The sequence below is a fragment of the Euleptes europaea genome, chromosome 18 (assembly GCF_029931775.1).
Source record: "Euleptes europaea isolate rEulEur1 chromosome 18, rEulEur1.hap1, whole genome shotgun sequence".
Lineage (NCBI taxonomy): Eukaryota > Metazoa > Chordata > Lepidosauria > Squamata > Sphaerodactylidae > Euleptes > Euleptes europaea.
In genome coordinates, this window is record NC_079329.1 from 31,332,231 (window position 1) to 31,351,729 (window position 19,499).

General features: G+C 46.5%; 1 protein-coding gene across 1 annotated transcript in view; it reads right to left on the bottom strand.

Moving 5' to 3' along the window:
* Nucleotides 1-19,499, bottom strand: part of WIPF2 (WAS/WASL interacting protein family member 2) — a 29,396-nt gene that overhangs the window by 2,930 nt on the left and 6,967 nt on the right. The window contains exons 2-5 of the mRNA XM_056863260.1: nucleotides 6,443-6,563; nucleotides 5,249-5,381; nucleotides 2,655-2,777; nucleotides 460-1,128 (exon numbers count right to left, since the gene is read on the bottom strand). Coding sequence (XP_056719238.1) covers nucleotides 460-1,128; nucleotides 2,655-2,777; nucleotides 5,249-5,381; nucleotides 6,443-6,505 — 988 coding nt within the window. The 5' untranslated portion in view covers nucleotides 6,506-6,563. The remainder of the gene's footprint in view (nucleotides 1-459; nucleotides 1,129-2,654; nucleotides 2,778-5,248; nucleotides 5,382-6,442; nucleotides 6,564-19,499) is intronic.

Below are 19,499 nucleotides of genomic sequence, written 5' to 3' on the forward strand. Positions count from 1 at the left end.
CTGTTGTTCCTTCCAAATATTCACAGTGCTTTGAATATGTTATGTCCGTTATCCCCACAATAACCCTGAGAGGAAGGCCAGGGTTTATTCCTCCCATGCTGCGAGTGACTTGGGGGAGGGGGGGGAGACACACCAGGAGGCAAGCTGTGAATTGGGAGCTTCTTGGCTCCAAACTCACTCTTAACCAGCACCAGACACCCGTTTTCCAGAAGGCCTTTAACTCGAACGGACACCGAAGGGCTTCTGCCAAAATCGCAGATCAAGGAATTTAATACAGGCTGCATTCTGGCGGACTGGATCCACACATGAAGCCGAGCCTTCCCTGCCCCCCCCCCTGTCACAAACCCATCCCCCATAGCTTTCTGACCATCTTGAGCCACACACCCCTTTTTAGAAACCAATAATCCTATTAATACCATCAAGTCCAGCTGGCATTCCGGGGGGGAGGGGCGCTCTTACCTGCACCTCGGCTTGGAGGGTCACGGGCAGGAGGCGGAGGCCGGCTGCTTTGCAAAGAAGGGGAGGCCGAAGGGGGAGGGGGTGGAGCCATGCCCCTCACAGGCCCCGGTGTCTTCCTATGCAAGGAATTGTGTCTCTGTGGAAGTTCGGGGGCAGATTCGTTGGTGGGGCTGGCAGGGCCGTTGGGAACGCCAGGGGGCTGCCGGTAAGGTGGAGGAGGTGGTGCCAGAGACTGGCCCTGGCTGCTGGGTCCCGTCCGGACGTTTATCGGGGAAGGGGGTGGCTTGATGGGCGGAGGAGCTGGAGGTCCATCTCGGCTCCCCGGGTGCCGCTGTCCTGGGGTTGGAGGCAACGGCTTCTCGCGATTGTAGGAAGGTGCTTTGCTGCTGTGCATGGAAGGGGGAGCAGGGGGGGCGTTGGCGCGGCGTCCCGGCGGCGGAGGCGGTGGGGCCGACGAACTGTGTTTCATGCCGGTGCCGCTGGCACTGTTTGGCCGTGAGAGATCTGGCAAGGAAGGTCTCTGCATCCGAGGAAGCTCTGGAGGGGAAGCCCGGCTGCTGTCGCTGTCATCTTGGTGACGGCTGCTGGAGGTGGACCCGGGGGGCCTGGGGGCAGCGGCTCTGGACCCGGGGACGTGCAAGGACTGTTTCCCAGAGGGGCTGTCCAAAACTGGAAAAGAACCCCCCCCCCCCAAGATTGTTAGCAAAGTTCACTGGGTTGGCTAGGCTGAATGCTTCCCCATCTAGGGTTACCGAAGGACACTTTGCAGGCATTCCCTATTCAGATAGAAGCTGCGTGCGTGGGGCTGGCCATATAGAGACCCTGGGACATATTTTGCTGTACTGTTGTCGTCAGGATGATCTGAGGCGGAAATATTTAGGGCAACCCCTATTTCATAAATTTAGCACTCCCCACAAAGTTTAATCCAATGGTTGTTATTTGGTAGAGATAAAAGAATCACATTATTAGTGGCTATTTTTTTGCATGCAGTAATTAAATGTAAAAAGGGGTTAATTTGGGGGGTTATATTAGTGTGATGTTGCTTGTGGCCTTTTGGCTGTTTAAGCAATACCATTTAAGTAAGTAAGCAAAGTTAACTGGGTCATCCCTGAATTCTTGTATAGCTACCTTGGCACCGACAGCCCTTATTGCAACAGATTGTACACTGGCGTGTAGGATCCGAGTCATAGACGACTGGGCAGATTTTCAGCACACCAGGTGATGAAGCTCCACAGCCCAGGCTGCTCGCCACCGCAACGAGAAATTTCTGAGACACTCTTATGCTGGCGAGAGGCCTACAGTTAGCTAGCTGAAATTTCGTTGATTTGGGTATTTGTGACATTCAAGTTAACCCATCCATAGCCTCCCTACTTCATCAGCTTCCCAGATGACAGTCCCCCATCCACCCTCGGTTCTACGGCCGAGCCATCTCCCCCTCTGCCTTCAGGAGCACCCCCGAACACCCCTTCCCCCACTTCTTGGCCCTATGCTAACGTCCTGCTTCCTTGGACCCGTAGTTCCAAGAACTGTTAAGAGCCAGTGTCAGAGCTGCCAACCACGTTACTAGGATGTGGACTGCGCTAAATACCAAGTCCATGGTAGATTTTTTAAAATTCCCCATAATCTAAAGCTATGTCCGTTCCAGTGGTTCAATAGAGGACCTCCCACATATTTTGTTTAGTTGTCCATTTTATGACTCCATTCCTTTTAAATTAACCCAGCATATCCCAGATGTATTAGATACAGTTGAGGGCCAAGTTAGATTTTTAATGGCAGACGTTAATTCTAAGATCACGCTTAGCGTGGCTTTTTAAAAATCATGTTAGAGTCTAAGTTAAGGAAGAAATCTGTTGAAAATTAGGCTCCGAAGTTGCCATAGAAAGAATATTTCAGGGGATCTATAATGTTTAAATCAGCAATAACATGTATATATGTGACTGTAACATTTAAAAATTTTTATTCATGTAATTCTGGGTGTTGTGGGTTATATATTTTGTATGATTTTAATCTGAATATTGTTAAGGTCTGTGACTAAAACATTAATAAAATTGATGATGATAAATACCAAGTTACAAAGCAATGTATTTAAGGAACGCTGGATGATATCAGCCTTAAGCTTGCTGTTTTAAATTATGACTTGAAACAATTTCCCGTGAACGATCTAGCCCAGCCCCCATGGGATGTGGTCAAATTACCAGAATTGTCCTTTGCTCCTACTGGCCGAAGCTTGGGGACGCCACCTTGGAAAAGACCCCCCTTTGGTTGCAGGGGAGATGCACTGGAACCGTAGCTGCCGCCGCCACCACACCCCTTGGATTCTGGAATAAAAAGGCTCCCAAGTTAGGACGCATCGGAAAGGTGACAATCAAGCTGGCAGTTTGTTTACTGTACTTCTACCCCTCCCTTCTCCCCAAAGCACCTGACGTTGTTCCCCTCTCCTCCATTTTGACCTCACTACCACCCTGCGAGGGAGGCTAGGTGTGACTTGGCCCCAAGGTCACCCTGCAAGCTTCCACCGCAGAGTCGGGATTCCCAGATCCAAGCCCTACAACACTACACCACAATTGCTCTCTGCTTGAGCTACGGATGCGTCCCTTCTACTGTCAGGCTCGCACTGTTAGAATGGTAATTTAGTATAAATTACCACTTCAAAACCCAGCAGTCGTTTTTATTGCCTTTTCCCAGGTGACGCCTGAAAGTGACTCTGACGTCAGTTCTGGAGTTGAAGAGGAAAGAGTAGTTTTGCTCTCATGGGTCGAGTGCCCTCTCTAGAGCTGGCAACGTACACATTTCTCTATTCCAGGGTTCCCCAGCCATAGGTGCAGTAACAAAATGGCTGCCACAGGACAGCTGCTGCAGGAGGCAGAGCCAGCCACAACATGATTGGCACAGCTTAAATTCAGTCACACAGTGTAGATCTTTGTGCTGTGGTGGCAGCTGCTGCCAAAGCAACTTTCTGAAAAAGCTGCACTGCCAATCGAATCTGCAATAGTCAATCAGAAGTTTTGCTGGGCCAAAGCCTTACCTGGCCCCACCCACTTCCTAAAAACACTTGGTAGGCGCCAGAAAAGGTGTCGGCAGGTACCATGGTGCCCACCACGGGCACCTCATTGGGGACCCTGCTCAATTCAATGCAAGGTTACAAGAGAGAGCCCAACAACACCAGATTCATTTAACAGCTATGGGGCCAGCGTGAACAGCCAAGACTCAAAACATTTCACTGTCGAAGTCCACGTGGGTTTCAAACTACAGCAGCCTGAAAAGAAAGGCGTAAATGCATCCCATGGAGTACAGCCACCTCCACACCAGGATTCAGAGATATCCATTTCATGTTTGCTGCACGGATTTAAACCTGAAATACTCAGCTATATTACGATACTAACCCAAGGCTCTTTGAGCAGGGTGGTGTAGTGGTTAGGAACAGCCGTCTCTAATCTGGTGAACCAGGTTGATTTCCCCCCCCCCCACCTGAAGCCGCTGGGTGACCTCGGCCTAGTCACAGGTCTCTCTGAACTCTCTCAGCCTCACCTACCTCACAAGGGGTCTGTTGTGGGGAGGGGAAGGGAAGGAAACTGTAAGCCGGTTTGATTCTCCTTAAAAGATAGAGAAGATCAGCATATAAAAACCAACTCTTCTTTTCTTCGCTCTTCACATTTCTGCACTACTGGGAGTCATGCAGTGCAGGATTTGATCTGCTCAGAGTCACAGCTTTGATTTTAAAAACCCTAAACCGAAACATGGACGCTGTTTTCCTGTCTGCAGGCAGCATCTCCTCTGGCAGCCAAAAGGTGAACTGGACAGGAGTGCCGGCTGCCGCTGGGCGAACGGGCTTCCAGAGCCGTCCTCTCCCGGACAGTTCTTCGTGACACAATGACAGTGCTACAGTGGCTGAAGGCAGAACCAGCAGATAGAGCTGCGCAATTCAGACCTCAGAGCGCCACAAGCCGAGAGCAGGCTAGCTGCAGAAGGCGCCCTGCAGCAAACAGCCCCAGATTTCTCAGTTTGGCAGAATCAATAAATCAATCCTGTGAGTTTTTGCTAAGGGCTACGGTGCAGACCGGGACAATACACTAAGGATGAAGCACGCTGTGTACTGCGGTGCATGAGACGTAGATAAATTTAACAAGTGGGTCCAAGCTACACACTACAGAGAATGGAAAAAATACACCTCAAACTAACCTGTCTAATATTTCTGGGCCCCAGTAAAGCACATCTCAAGGGTAGGCAAACCTTATCCTGTACCAATAATGATAAGTATGGCCCACGCTAGCCTGATCTCATCAGATCTCAGAAGCTAAGGAGGGTTGGCCCTGGTTAGAAGAAGAGTTGGTTTTTATATGCCGACTTTCTCTACCACTTAAGGGAGACTCAAACCGGCTGACAATCACGTTCCCGTACTCTCCCCACAACAGACACCCTGTGAGGTAGGTTAGTACTTGGACAGGAGACCACCAAGGAATACCAGGGTTGCCAAGCAGAGGCAGGCAATGGCAAACCACCTCTGAATGTTTCTTGCCTTGAAAAACCCTACCGGGTTGCCATAAGTCAGCTGTGATCTGATGGCACTTTACACACAATTTACACACACACATATACACAAGCTCCACCCCCACCGGCAACGACTTCACCTCCTGTCTGAGAATTCTGAACTTCTTTCCAATCCTACCAGCTGAGCATTTTGAACATGAAAAGTCCTCTAAAACTGTGAGACCAGAGGTTGGGGGCAGAGTTCTACCAGCAGTAAACTTTGGCGTAGCAAGCATTTCTCTTGCCCCAGACACATACTTACTCTCTATGACGGGGGCGCTCCGGTCGTTCACTTGGGCCACTTTTTTCAACTTGGCCCCTTTGCAGATGTCTTGCAGCAGGGCTCCCCTCCCCCGCTGCTCATCCCGGCTCAGTTTCGGAGGCTCGGTGTTCGCCTGGAGGGAGACGGCGGCAAGCACACGTGAAACGCACACCAAACAGAAAGGTCAGAGGCAGCTGTGGCCTAAGCGAACGCTTTTCAGCCAAAGGCTCTCAAGGGCTGCTTGCTGGGAAGGGGAAGCTCTGCTTGCCGCTTCCTCCAGTGGTGTGAGGGCTGCTGGCTGATTGGCAGCCCCTGGGAAACGGAGCCTGCTTTCCCGGGACTGACGGAAAGGCAAATCGCAGGTGAAGGGAGCCTTCCGGTGAAGTTGGGACAACCCAAGCTTAACCTCAAATGACAGGGCAGACCAGGCTTTTAAAAGGAGACAGAGCCCTTCCAGCACCCAACCGTCAGCTGCTTGATGGGACTTAAGCTGGAAAGGCGGGTGTCTCGTGTCTCCCCAGGGAGTGGGCGGAAGAGCACAGTAACCGGGCCAAAAAAGGCCCAGAACTGCACCCTGCCCTGCAGTGCACAGGACAATTTTCACAGCTAAAACTGAGCCCTTCCTTGCCTCTCAAGCCCCTCCCCTCACCTGCAGCCACCCCTCCCCTTTGGCTATCCTCCTTTAACAACCTGTAAAACTGCAATCTCCTTCACCCACGCCACCCTTCCCCTTCGGGTATAGCTGAGGGAGCTTCCAAGAAAGAACCGCACCCGGAACAGGGCAGTGCGTCCTGCTGACCACACAGGCAGGTTAGGAATATCCATCAGTCAGTCCATAGAGCCATTCATGGCGAGGCTTACTGAAGTTCTCTCCGGCGCTCCAGGACGTCCCGGCCCCGGCCCTTCTGCTTGTTTTGAAGGGACTGGCCAGTGACAATCACAGGATACTACTGAGCTCTGGACCTTCCCAATCCAGGGAACCAGACTGTTTTATCTGGCTGGGTACCCTCCCCTCCCCCCCACTACCTTGTCCTCAAAGGTAGGTCCTTCCTGGCAATGCTACCCAACACGAAGAGGCACCAGGGAATTAACTTGGCTCTTCCACTACGCAAGGGACCCCTTTTGCAGAATTCAGGAACCCTGCCTGGATCTGAACAGAAGGGAAGACCATAAAGGAGGGAAGAGGGACCCTACCTGATTGAAAGTGGGGGGTGGGGGTGGTCCCGGTGGAGGCGGAGGGGGAGGAGGTATCGGCATCTTCACCCCACTCCCTGCTGGCTCAGTGTAAAGAGAATTTTTGGTCACTCATAAAAACCTGCAGATCAAAAGCAAAGCGGAACGGTTACAACGGAGACAGAAACATGCAAAGCAAACGCCATGGCAGAGGAGGGCGCCAATAGCCAGTGTGCATATTTCCTGGTGACAATCCCTCGGAAGGCTTTCGCCCCCCATATTATGTCCTCCCTCTCTTCTCCCCCCCACACCCAACTCTTTATTTCCAAGCGGCGTCTCCCACATTTACCAGCACACTTAACGCATAATATTGTACCGACCCAAAAACATGAACCCAGTTGCTTCTCGTTGATGACTTATTCATATTTTGATTCTGCTAGAAAATTTTGGTTTCAGTAGTTATGGGCTGTGTGGACTAATGAAGAAATCAAAACAGGAAATATCAGCCAGCATTCCTGTCTTTGTAATTTTGCAGTTGGTAATTTTGCTGTGTAACTCTGTTTATATTTGTTAAGAATCATCACTTGGTATGAAAGCAATTTTTGATGGCTGACTTTGTAAATAGTTGTTAAGTGTTTTCACACATTAGATACTGATGTATTGAGGAATCTGTCACATTGTGACACAAATTTAATTATTTTATTTCACTGTTCATACATTTTATATACTGTTTTTGTAAAATCCTTTTTCTTTGAATCCTTGTTGACCTCTGGTACTGTGTACCTTTGCTTTTCTGAATTTATATTACGGCAGCAGCAGGCATACTCTGAAATTCCACCAAGAGGTAAGCAGGATTCTGGGATGAGTGTAGCTTAGCATGGTAGATAGTTATTAAAGTAAGTAAAGGTCCCCTGTGCAAGCTCTGGGTCATTCTTGACCCATGGGGTGACGTCACATCCCAACGTTTCCAAGGCAGACTTTGCTTGCGGGGTGGTTTGCCAGTGCCTTCCCCAAGATAGTTATTACTACAGTGTATATTGACGGGGGGGAGGGGGAGAGAGAAACAGCTAATTTGCCCATAAAACACATAGATACTGAGTACGGGATCCTGTCTGTAGCTAGACTTATACAGAAATACAGTTTGCAGCTTACAGTGAAAAACAGCTGAAAGGTTGGTGGTAAAAAGCCTAAACTTCCTACTGCAAAATTTGATTTGTCACACCAACCTAGTCCTAGCTTCACCAAACCTGGAGTATATGTAAATGCAGGAAGTTTGCCAATTTAAAAAAACGTTAATTTCAATATCTAATTGCTGGAAATAAAAGAAATTGCCAAGATGATTTCTTCTCATTAAAAAAAATCATAACAGGCAGTGGGAAAACATCTCCAAGCAAGATGGTTATATAAAAAATTAAAAAATAATAATACCTCAATCCTGCTTATAGCATATACCATTAAAATAATAAAACCATATTTTTAAAAAACAACATTAACACTAAAGCAACTAACATACAAAATTTTTCCCTAACATAGTCTGTCCTATGAAACACAGTATCACAACAAACATCAGCCCTAAATTACAAGAACGGATGCAGAAAGCCTTGAACTCTGCACCCAAGAACAAATTACTTGGTTATTAAATAATAAATAAATCAGTGAACTGAAATACAACTCCCATGTTAAGATTTGGATCAATGGTTACCTTATTTCACTCTGGAGCAAAGAGAAAGTGATAGAAAATGCAAGCACGGAAGTCCTTAATTTAATAAGCTTGAGTAGAGTATACGATTATTGGTCTATGTTCTCTATTTAGCATATTAACTACCTGTGTAAATTTTCCCAGTGCCTCTTTTCCTGTACCCTAAGCTTGTCAAATTTTAAATGATGCTGAAATCCTGCTTCAGCAACACATATTCAAAGCCGGCACCTCGTTTTCACCCCTAATCATGAAGGTCCAGGTGGTACGGTTGCTATGACAACCTTCAACTTATACAGCCCAAACCATCTTCCGGGGATGCACGGGCAGTGGACAAACCCACCTGCTGTTTGCGACCCAACAGCGCATTCGGCCTCACATGAGGACTAGAAAACCTGATAGGCCAAAAAAAAAAAAAAAAGGATTTTGTTAACTAATCGGTCAAATATTGTCTAAGATTTTAAAACAAAAGATTAGCACGCCGATTTGTTTGTGCGACTGGTATAACTTACTGTGGAATGATGGGGCTATTGTGCTCAGCTATAATGGTGAGGTCTGACTCTAGTACGAGAGGTAGTTTGAGGAAGCTCCCTGCTCCAGAGGAGTTTACTGCCGAGAAGAGTCAAAGAACCCAGACTAGTGGCATTAGCTTTTATTAAAAGGTAAAATGTTACCTTTAAAGGTAAAATGTCATTACTGCCTAATAATATTGAGCATTTATTAGGGAGTAATAAATAAGGCAGACTCTAATCTGAAAAACTGGGTTTGATTCCCCACTCTTCCACATGAAAGCCTGCTGGGTGACCTTGGGCCAGTCACAGTTCTCTCAGGACTCTTCCATCAGTGTGAACAAGTTTTATCCTAGATACCAAGTTCATCCAGCAGCTACAACACTATTTTTTTAAAAATGTGTAAGTAAAACAAAGTAACTGCTGTTTGCTAAAACCAGTTTTTGAATGCTATTCTGCCGAGGCAGCACAAGACCAGTTCTTCTAGACCGCAATCCAATCTCTTGCACAATTCCTTACAGAGCAATTCAGACAGATCACACAACGTGCGAGCGAGTGGCTGTAGCTTTCCTGTTCAGAGATGCTTGCAGTCACAGGTGACCACTAGGTTTGCACTCCACTGCAGGAGGGCAAGTGGCTCTCATTCCCACCCTAATTTTAAAAAAGTTACACCATAAAATTTTTTTTAGAGGTAGCTAAAAAGGCAAATGTATGATTCTTCTCAACGCAGAGCCATTTCTCTGGCCAGATTTAATGTTTTGCCATCTGCGCTACTCGAAGGGAAATCCCTCTGTCTGACAGGCTTTGCCCTTGTGGCAACAATTGTTTTGAAACGGTTGCTCACGTCTTATTTTATTGTAGTTTTTACACAGAATCTCGTAACGAACTATTAAGCCCCCTGACGGTTAACAGACAGAATGTCTCAGATTCTTTTAACGTTTCCAATTTATTAAACGATCGTTCGCCTCAAATATTGAAGACGGCGGGCAGTATCAACAAACAGCATTATTCGATGTAACTGTCTTCTAACTATTCTATAAAGGGCACCTTTTAATATTTCCATTCCTTTTGTATTGTGTTTTTATGCCAATAAAGGGATTATGATGATGAACGTGGCTGACCACCAAGGCCAGCTAAAATGTACAGGCCCTGGCGTTATTCACATCCAGACAGCAGCAGCTGGTTTCGCAGGCCACGTTCAAAACAGTTCCCATTCTATTTTCTGTTACTTGTGGGGGTGGAATCAGAGGACCACAGGCAAGCCACGCAACTTGAACCAAAGAAGAACAAATGTAATTACAGCTAAAATATTCCCAGAAGAGGCTTTTTTTTGGGGGGGGGGGACAACCCCAGAGGTTTCACTGCATCTTCGTTAGAGAATATTAGAGAAGAACAATGTTCAATATTGTATACTGAACACATTCTGACACTTTTAGGCTCCCCCCCCTTCCCGCATGTTCATTTGTGCATTCTGTGGTAGCCATAAAACTATCCATAAAACGAAAGGAAATATGGAAGGAATGACACAGAGCACTGCAGAAATGCGCGCACACACACACAACCCGGTGGTTTGCGGCTCACTTGTAACGCAATGCTGCCATACGCAGCCAAACACTAGTTTTGGAAGGTTTCATACCTGCTTTGTTGCCATGGTTCCCAGCCAAGGATCTTTTCCAGTAATAACTCTATTAAGGGGCTCAAGGTCTTCCGGCAGCATACTCCCACAAGAGCAATGCCACGGGTCTTTGAAGGAAGCCATGAACAATTAGCGTAATATAAAACTGGCTCCAATTTATTGTGAAATGTGCCCATTGAAGCTCTCACAGAAAACCGAACAGCTTTTCCAAGTCTGTAACTATTTCACAAATTTGAAATTTAGGGACTTGTTAATTGGAATTAAAAGACTGTAAGAATCCTTTGGGTGCTTCTAGCATAGACCTGCAAACCCTGCTTGGAGAGCAATCTGAGTTCAGGCTTAATGCAGAATTGTATTAGCCAGCATCTCATACCCACATAGGCCTTGGATAACCTGGCAGACAGATATGGAGCCCCAAATACCACGTCACAACAGAAACACTTCAGCTAATGAAGCACATCCAGGAAGTTATCACCTGCAAGTGAGTCACTCCACAATGCCGATACCTGTCAAAACCACAAGACCAATGACATCAAATTATACTAGTCAGACCTACTTCAGATTGGGGAATCTAATGCTGCTGGAATGCACCTAGTTTGTCTGCTGAAGCAAGAGCTCCAGGCAAAGAGATGTGACAGAATTCTACTGAACTCAGAGCAGCTGCTGAGAAACCCTTATTGGAGGCTACTGGTATCAGAGAGTAGTCACCTTCACGAACCTCTAGTTCTGTGCAAAGCTGTACAGGTGCTGGCCAAAAGGATGTCCGATACGGAATGGATGAATGCTGAAGTCCTTAGCCAACCCCAGATGCACAATCACTCCAACACAGAAAAGTAGGACACACCTCCCACTCTACAAGCACAATCCATTAGGGTCTCTCTTACACAAGAGCAGACCCACTAAAACAAAAAAGCCACAAGGCTGTGTATCTGTGGTGGACTGTTCCTTAAAGCAGATGCAGGATACTTATGGCCAAAGGGTGCGTAGCCACCAAGACTAGCCTATAAGTGAATATCAGGCTCATAAGAATCCCATCTTCAATTTTCAAAAGGAAGCTTCTATCCTGTTATGGAGATGGCCATGTGTCTTTAACAACTATTTCCCCCAGGATATGACCTAAAGTATGGGTGTCAAACATAAGACCCGCAGGCCAGATCCTGCCCCTAAAGAGCTCTTATCTGGCCTGCGAGCCAGCCAAGGCAGCCACCCCCCGTCCCGATCTGGGCTGGCGAGGCATGGCCCGGCCCTACCAAGTAACATTTATGTCATGTCCGGCCCTCGTAACAATTGAGTTCAATATCCCTGGGATCATAAGAGTCGAGGTCTCTTCACAATCTCTAGATCCAAAACTGCACACCAAGCACTTTGCACCTCATATCTTCATATTCAGCTCTGAACACAGCCCTGAGTTTGAATCAAAAATTCCACACAGTGAGGCCCCATACAGAAGCCCGGGGGGGGGGGGGAAGCAACTTGCAGGGGGGGGGAAGCAAAAACTTAAAAAGAAAGTACAGAAGCAGCACCTGTTTGCAAAGTCCTTGCAAAGCAAACAGTGCTCACTGATATCTCACAAGATTATGGTTGGCATTATAACGGGGATACACCCCCCCAAGGCTCTTTTCCATCCCACTGGGGTTCGGGAAAGGAGAACAAGGCAATGGTGTCAACGGGGTGTGGGGGGAGAGTGGCAGAAGCTGGGATTTCCCTTCTCTCTCCCATGAGTTTCTTGCGGAACTCCACTTGTTACAAGAATGTTCACTCTTCTACACCAGCGGTTCCCAAACTGTGTGTGCTCCGCGGAGCACTAAACGTCTCCTAGTGCTAAGTGAAGAGACTGGAAAGAAAAAAACCTACTGTCGTTCAGTTTAGTATATAGGTGCTAGGTGAAAATTAGTGCTCTGTGATGAATTTCTCTCCTGAAAAGTGCTCCATAACGCAAAATGTTTAGGAACCGCTGTTCTACACTATTGTTGGGGCCGGGGGAGGAGACACATCAGTGGATCTGTTTAAGGTTGCCTCTTCCCTTTAAAGCGGAACTGTTTAAGGTTGCTTAAAGCCCAAAAAGAACAGGATGGGACCTCTGGTAATTTCCAATCTGGTATTAATGGACTGCTTTCCCATTTCTAAGAGCCCCGTGGCGCAGAGTGGTAAACTGCAGTACTGCAGTCAAAAACTCTGTTCATGACCAGAGTTTGATCCTGAAGGAAGTTGGTTTCAGGTAGCTGGCTCCAGGTTGACTCAGCCTTCCATCCTTCCGAGGTTGGTAAAATGAGTACCCAGCTTGCTGGGGGTAAAGTGAAGATGACTGGGGAAGGCACTGGCAAACCACCCTGTAAACATGGTCGGCCTAGTAAACATCATGATGTGACGTCACCCCATGGGTCAGTAAAGATCTGGTGCTTGCACAGGGGACTATCTTTACCTTCCCATTTCTACCTTGTAACCTGTAGTCACTGTCCCGATAAGATGTTCAGCCACTTAGGGAGGGCAGGCAACTCATCTCCTACCTCCAAACCCATTCTCAATAGGCTGAATTGTGCCTTCCTAAAACCAGGGTCCCCAGCCTCAGCAAATCTTTGGGCACTTTTAGAAGTTTGAGAACAGGTAGCGGGCATCACAACAAAATAGTAATAAGAGTTGGTTTTTATATGCCGACTTTCTCCACCGCTTAAGGAAGAATCAAACCGGCCTACAATTACCTTCCCTTCCCCTCCCCACAACAGACACCCTGTGAGGTAGGTGGGACTGAGAGAGTGTGACTAGTACAAGGTCACCCAGCTGGCTTTATGTGGAGGAGTGGGGGAACAAACCTGGCTCACCAGATTAGCCTCCGCCGCCCATGTGGAGGAGTGGGGAATCAAACCCTGTTCTCCAGATCAGAGTCCACCGCTCCAAACCACCGCTCTTAACCACCACGCCACGCTGGCTGGGGATGGGACCAAGCATAAAATGGCTGCCACGAGGGCTAGATAAAATCCCAAAATGTTGGGAAGCTGCACACCGAGCATCCTCCAATAATGGACGGATGCTTCCTACAGTCACAAAGGTGATGCCACCCTGGGGCCTTCTGAAGCACCTCCTCCCTCCAATGAGGCGGAAGAAAAATAGAATTCTCTGCTGTGGGGAAGAGGAAAGTGGGCTTCGGGAAACACATTAGCAGGTGTCCCGTGGCATCCATGGGCACCACGCTAGCAATCACTGACCTAGAAGAGCAGACCACCTTATTTGGTGGGGGGGAGGTCACTTAGGACATAGGCACACAATATGCAGCACATATACACGCAAATCAAACTAAAAGCAATTTAAGCCATTAAAGAAATATTTACATCCAAGGCTAAATGATTGCTTTCACCAAGTCATACTACTCCCCCTCCCCACTTTGGATGGCATATGATTTAAATCAGACAGCCACCTGAATTACAGAAGGCTTTATTTTGTCCAAGTTCACAGCACTTTCCCAAGAACTAGCAGATTTTCCTAACAACCTGGAAGGGAAGCAGACCAGAAGAAGATCAGAGCTTACCAAGTCAGGAGGTATCAAAAAAAGTAAGGGATTTCACATAAAACAGAAGACCAAGCCATTGGGGTTTCTCTCTGCCGATGCGTGAACCGGAGTACTCTCTCCTTCCCTCTCTCTCATCCCGGGGCAAAGGCACGCTCTCTTGGGTTTACAAGCATGCAAAAACGCACCGCCCCTGAGGTGGCTGTGACGTCAGGAGGGCCTGGCTGCTTCTTAGCAGGATCACCTGAACAGGAAGGGAAGTGAGTGGCTCCCAGAGTGTCAAAGACATGCTTAAGCACGTCTCTGGCAAATACGCACCAGGCAAAGGTTCAAGAGGCCACAGAAACACTTCCTGGTATGAGAGCCTTCTTGAGTAACAGGGGGCTCTTACACAAGGCAGATTAGTAAAACTGTCTCCCCAGTCCAGCACTGGGGGGAGATTTTCCTCTTTTGCTTTATTGTTCTCCAATCCAGCAGGTGTGGAGGGATCTTATTTTATGGCATTTGTATGTTGCTTTTCTCCCTAAAGAAGAGGAGTTGGTTTTTATATGCCAACTTTCTCTACCACTTAAGGAAGACTCAAACCGGCTTACAATCACCTTCCCTTTCCTACAAGAGACACCTTGTGAGGCAGGTGGGGCTGAGAGAGTTTGGAGAGAACTGTAACTAGTCCAGGATGCCATTTTTGCAGAGGAAATAGTGTTACATCATAACAGATTGGTCCAGGAAAATGCACTGTGTTTCTACTGATGGAGTACCATGATCTGCATCATTTAACATGTCACGCATAATACTTATGCTTTGTTCAGACAACAGCTCCATTTCAAATGTCTGCAATTCCTAGTATTACATGGCTTATTAGATGTATCCTATTGACTGTATTGTGTAATTATTGCATATATTGAGAAAGGCGGGCTAAAAATAAAGTAGATAAAACAAAAATAAATAAAAAGGGTGCCCCATTTCAACAAGTTTGAGAACCACAAATCCAGGGAGTTCACAGATGAGGTGAAATCTGCATCTTCCTGGTTTTTACCTCGGTTTCTCAGCCACACTATTAAAGAGACCTGCTGTCTTGGTTTTCGATTCTCCAGCACATCCATTGCCTTCCAAATCCACTTCACACCTCTGAAGGTTTGTATTACAACAAACCAGTTTGCTTTTCAGGTAACACCCCATAACACCAAAGCCCTCCATGGCTTGCGCTAGAATCGTCGGTCTTTGCTGCAGAACTACAACTGTGAGAACCGAGCGATAGCCGTTGCCTCAATTCATTAACTTCCCGGAAACACAGCCAGTCACATATAATTACCGTCATTATCCCAAGAACAAGATGCTGTTCTCTTCCTACCCAATCTTTATTAGGTCGATAATTACTTTTCTAACGAGGGTGGCCTTAAGAGGGAGCCCCATGTGCCCTCCATGGAGCCCAAAAGCAAACGCATGCTTCTACCGCGCAACGCGCTGCGGCCGGCAGCAGAGATATGGCCGGACAGGCGACTAACACATCACTGCGTTCGTATCACAGTGCTACGGCGGAGGGTCTTCTCGCCTTTAAGGCCCTTCAAGGCTCAAAGGGCAAGATATAGAGGGGGCTGCCATAGCGCTGCCTGACTTGAAGCACAGGCAAGATGCGGGCATTATTAAGTAACAAGAATGACGACGAGCGAAGTCTAATGCGACGTCTGGCTTGTGCTCGGCCGCCGAGGCAAGAATTTCTGGCACTTCTGGCACCAAACTGATATTTAGATATTTATTTAGAGAATGTATACCTTGCCTCTCCAGAGACCTGTTTGAACCAGCTCACGAGGTAAAAACAACACAACAAACCCATAATTTGTATTATTATATTGGCAGCTTCATTAAACGGCGTTCTGGAAGCCCAGACTAGCTCTGCCGGCTCCTGTGGGGCCGGGATCCTCCTCGCAAACCCCGCAGTCTATGCCCCTCCCTGCAAACGAGCGGTGGGTAGAGACCATAGGACTCTTCCAGCGGTGGCACCTTGCCTGTGGAACGGCCTCCCCCTTGAGGCTTGCCTGGCATTTATTCTTTCTCCTAGGAACCAGGCCAAAATACTTCTTTTCACCCAAACTTTTAATTAAGGGGTTGCTCTTTTCAGATTGCAGTCTGCTTCTAGCCTGAGAGCAATTGGAGGCTAATTTTTAAGGCATGAAATGTATGTGATGTTTTTATGCTCATGCTGGTTTTTAAATAGGTTTGTGTGGTAATTTTTAATGGTTTTATGCTGTTTGATTTTGTTTTACTCTATAGGATATTCTGTAATTCTATTTGGTCCTGATACTGAGCCAAGCGTCCAGTATCCCAGTGGGATATAGGGCCACTGTCCGTATATCCCACCAAAATCAACCAAGCATGCTCTAGCAAGTTCTTCTAACAGCGATGGCACGCAGGGCTGAACCCTCAGCAGCTAGACCAATTATGGAACTTCCCAAGACATGATGTGGGATAGGGTGAGTGAGTGAAGCCGAATAAAACATCCTAGCACAAAAACAAAGCTGTAGATAGAACATTAACATATATTTCAAGCCAAGAGATGTTCAGATGTGGCTTGCCACTGCCTGCCTCTTCGTGGGCTGAGAGAGTTCTGAGAGAACTGTGACTAGCCCAAGGTCACCCAGCAGGTTTTGTGTGGAGGAGTGGGGAATTGAACCCAGTTCTTCATACTAGAGTATGCTGATCTTAACCACTACACCACGCTGGCTCTTGTAGCATGGGTAAGGCTATGGAAAAAAAACACTTAAAATGGCAGAGCCGGGCATATTTCTCGGAATGCTGGACAGTCAGCAATGCAGACATACTTTATGAGACGTGCAGCAACCAACAGCAGCTTTCCAGGAGCAGCTTTCTCCTGTGGGCGAGAACTTGACTGGATCCTTTTCTGAAGCTGTTTTATGATATCTAGGCCCTTTAAAAAACAACCACCACCACCTCATTTGCAAAGCTGGCCTACAGGCTGAGCTGCTGGAAGCGTGGGGAACGTCAGACCTTCCCAGGCTGAAAACAGCACCCCGAGAAAGGGGACAAGTACAGGCAGCGGCTGCTCTAAGGACACTCTCCCATGAGTGAGGAACATGCCAAGTAGGCCACCGTTGTGCCTTAAAATAGATCAGTGCCTGACAAAGGGCCATTCGCTTGGACTGGCATGGGCCAGCAGGGCTGCCGCACAATCCGTCGGAGCTCTCAAGTGCCACCCGCTGAAGATTAGATGAGGCCTCTGGATATAGCATCAGTGAGTTGCAGCATTTAGCCAGAAGCACCCCTAACCTTCAGAAGTGTAAAACGGAACTTACTCAAAGGAAACAGAGGGTGGTCCCCAATAAGGCTCTCTGCAGCTAATGCATCAGCTGCCCCACCTACCTCTTGCACAAAAATGGTAAGGTAGGGACAGAACAAAGAATCTTCCCATAAGCCAGTCACCTCTAATATTTATGCCAAGTCAAATCCCACATTTCCACAGCAGCAGGCAATTTTTTAACTCCCTGACCAAGGTATCTCACAACAGGGTGGAATATTCTCCACCCCTACTCCCCAGAATCAATCACTTTTGGCTGTGTAATTCATGAGTGCACGCATGACTTCAGTTTTATGCACAAGAGCATGTTCCTTGAAAGAAGGCTCTGCAGGGTTCTGTTGTTCAGTTTTCTAGATAGATAGGAAGTGATAATCTTCTCATGAGTGGACACCACTCCAGCAACAGTCTGAAAGTGTTCCAAGAGTAACAGCACACGTTCTCTGAAAGAGAACCTACGCCCTGCTCACCAACTTTCAACACGAAGGGACTTTTTGACATGGGAAAAGAAACAAACAAACTCTAACTCCCCAGCTTAGTAGAACTATGGAGCATGCATTTTTTAAAATCAAAACTAGAAGTTAAAGCATGTTAACAGTTATACAGTTGTAATATTTCAACGCTGAGTCCTACACACCAGCAACGGATATAGTATTTAAATGAAGCCAGCTATCCTTATCATGTGCTTAAAATAACTAACACTACACTTAAAGAATGCAAATCGAATGCATGTAGCTGTTGCTGGTTCTATTTGCCTGATTAATTCTGAGGTTAACATAATTACAATGCAATCCTAAAGACAGTTACTCCAGTCTAAGCCCATTCATTTTAGTGGCCTTAGACTGGAGTAACTTTACGTAGGATTGTATTGTTAGCGATTCATACTGGTACAAATACAAACATCCACATTCAGGTTCCTCAGAGAAGGAATGTTATTTAAAATATTTGTATCCTTTTTTCTGCACAGCTGGAGCCCTCAAGGTGGTAAAGAGTTAAAGACATTAAAAATCAATTTTAAAAACAGTACCCCCTTTTTATTATTTGGGAAGTTAGCTTTTTAAAATTCTATTCTTAAGTAGTGTATAGGGTATGTTATGATTTATATTAAAACATTATGATATGTTGATTTATATTAAAATTAATATTATGATAATTACCTTCTAATGCAAATTATTATATCACTATTTATTGCTCATAATTGTTGCTATCGTCATATATTATTATATCATATGTATATCTTTCCTTTTCTTTGATGTAATTGTAAGTGATATGGCTTCCCCTCCATTTTTTCTGTTCTGTTTATATTTATAGATTAAAAAACTTTTGAAAAAATACCCCTTTCTTTGGTTGCCATCTATCTCATCTCAGATGACAGGGCTCCCTAAAGATGACCATAATGGTCAGATAAGTTCATATGGGAGTAGGTGGCCCTTAAGGTATACATGACACAAACCATATACTGTAGGCTAATACCAGAACCTTGAACTGGACCCGGAAACAAACTGGAGTCCAGTGTAGATGGAACAAGACGGGAGTGATACGGTCTCTATGACCCACTCACACCAGCATTCTGTACCAAATGTAGTTTCTGGACAGTCTTCAAGGGCAGCCCCATGTGCACTGCAGTAGTCTAATCTACATGTTACCAGGGCATGCACCAGTGGCAAGATCTTTTTTACCCAGGAAAGGCCGCAGCTGGCTCCCCAGTCAGAGCTGGAGGAATGTGTTCCTGCCCACCCCTGACACCTGTTTATCCAACAGGAGGCCTGGATCCAGCAATACCCCTAGGCTACAAATCTGTTCCTTCAGGAGGAGTGCAGCCCCATGTAGGAGACACCTCAGTTGCTGATCAGTCTTTCCACCCACCTTAGCACCTCTGTCTTGTCTGGATTAAGCTTCAGTTTATTGGCCTTTATCCATCCCAAAATTGCCTTCAGGCACCAGTTCAAGGATTCCACAGCCTCTTGGGGATCTGCCAGAAGCATGAGATAAAGCTGAAAGTTATCCACATATGGGTAACAACTTAGTCCAAATTGCTGGATGACCTCACCACTGGTTTCATGCAGATGTCAGAAGAAATGTTAGATATGTCAGAAATGTTAGATTGTCCCAGTAAAAAAAAATTCAAAGAGGATCTAGCTATCACCTGATATCCATGCAATCGACAGGATGAGACACCTAATAAGCAATGCAACTGGACTAGAATTACAGCATCACCACGTCCAAACTAATTCCTGTTGCACAAAAAACAAAACAAAAACAAAACCGAAAAACTTTACAGACTGTTCTACAGAAGCAAAATGCTTGAGGTAGGCACCTTCTGGCCCCAGGAATAAGCTCCAATCATAAACAAGGCATACATAAAAAACACAAAACCTTTTCACCAAATTACTACCTAGCTGCCCCACAGAAAGATATTAAGAGT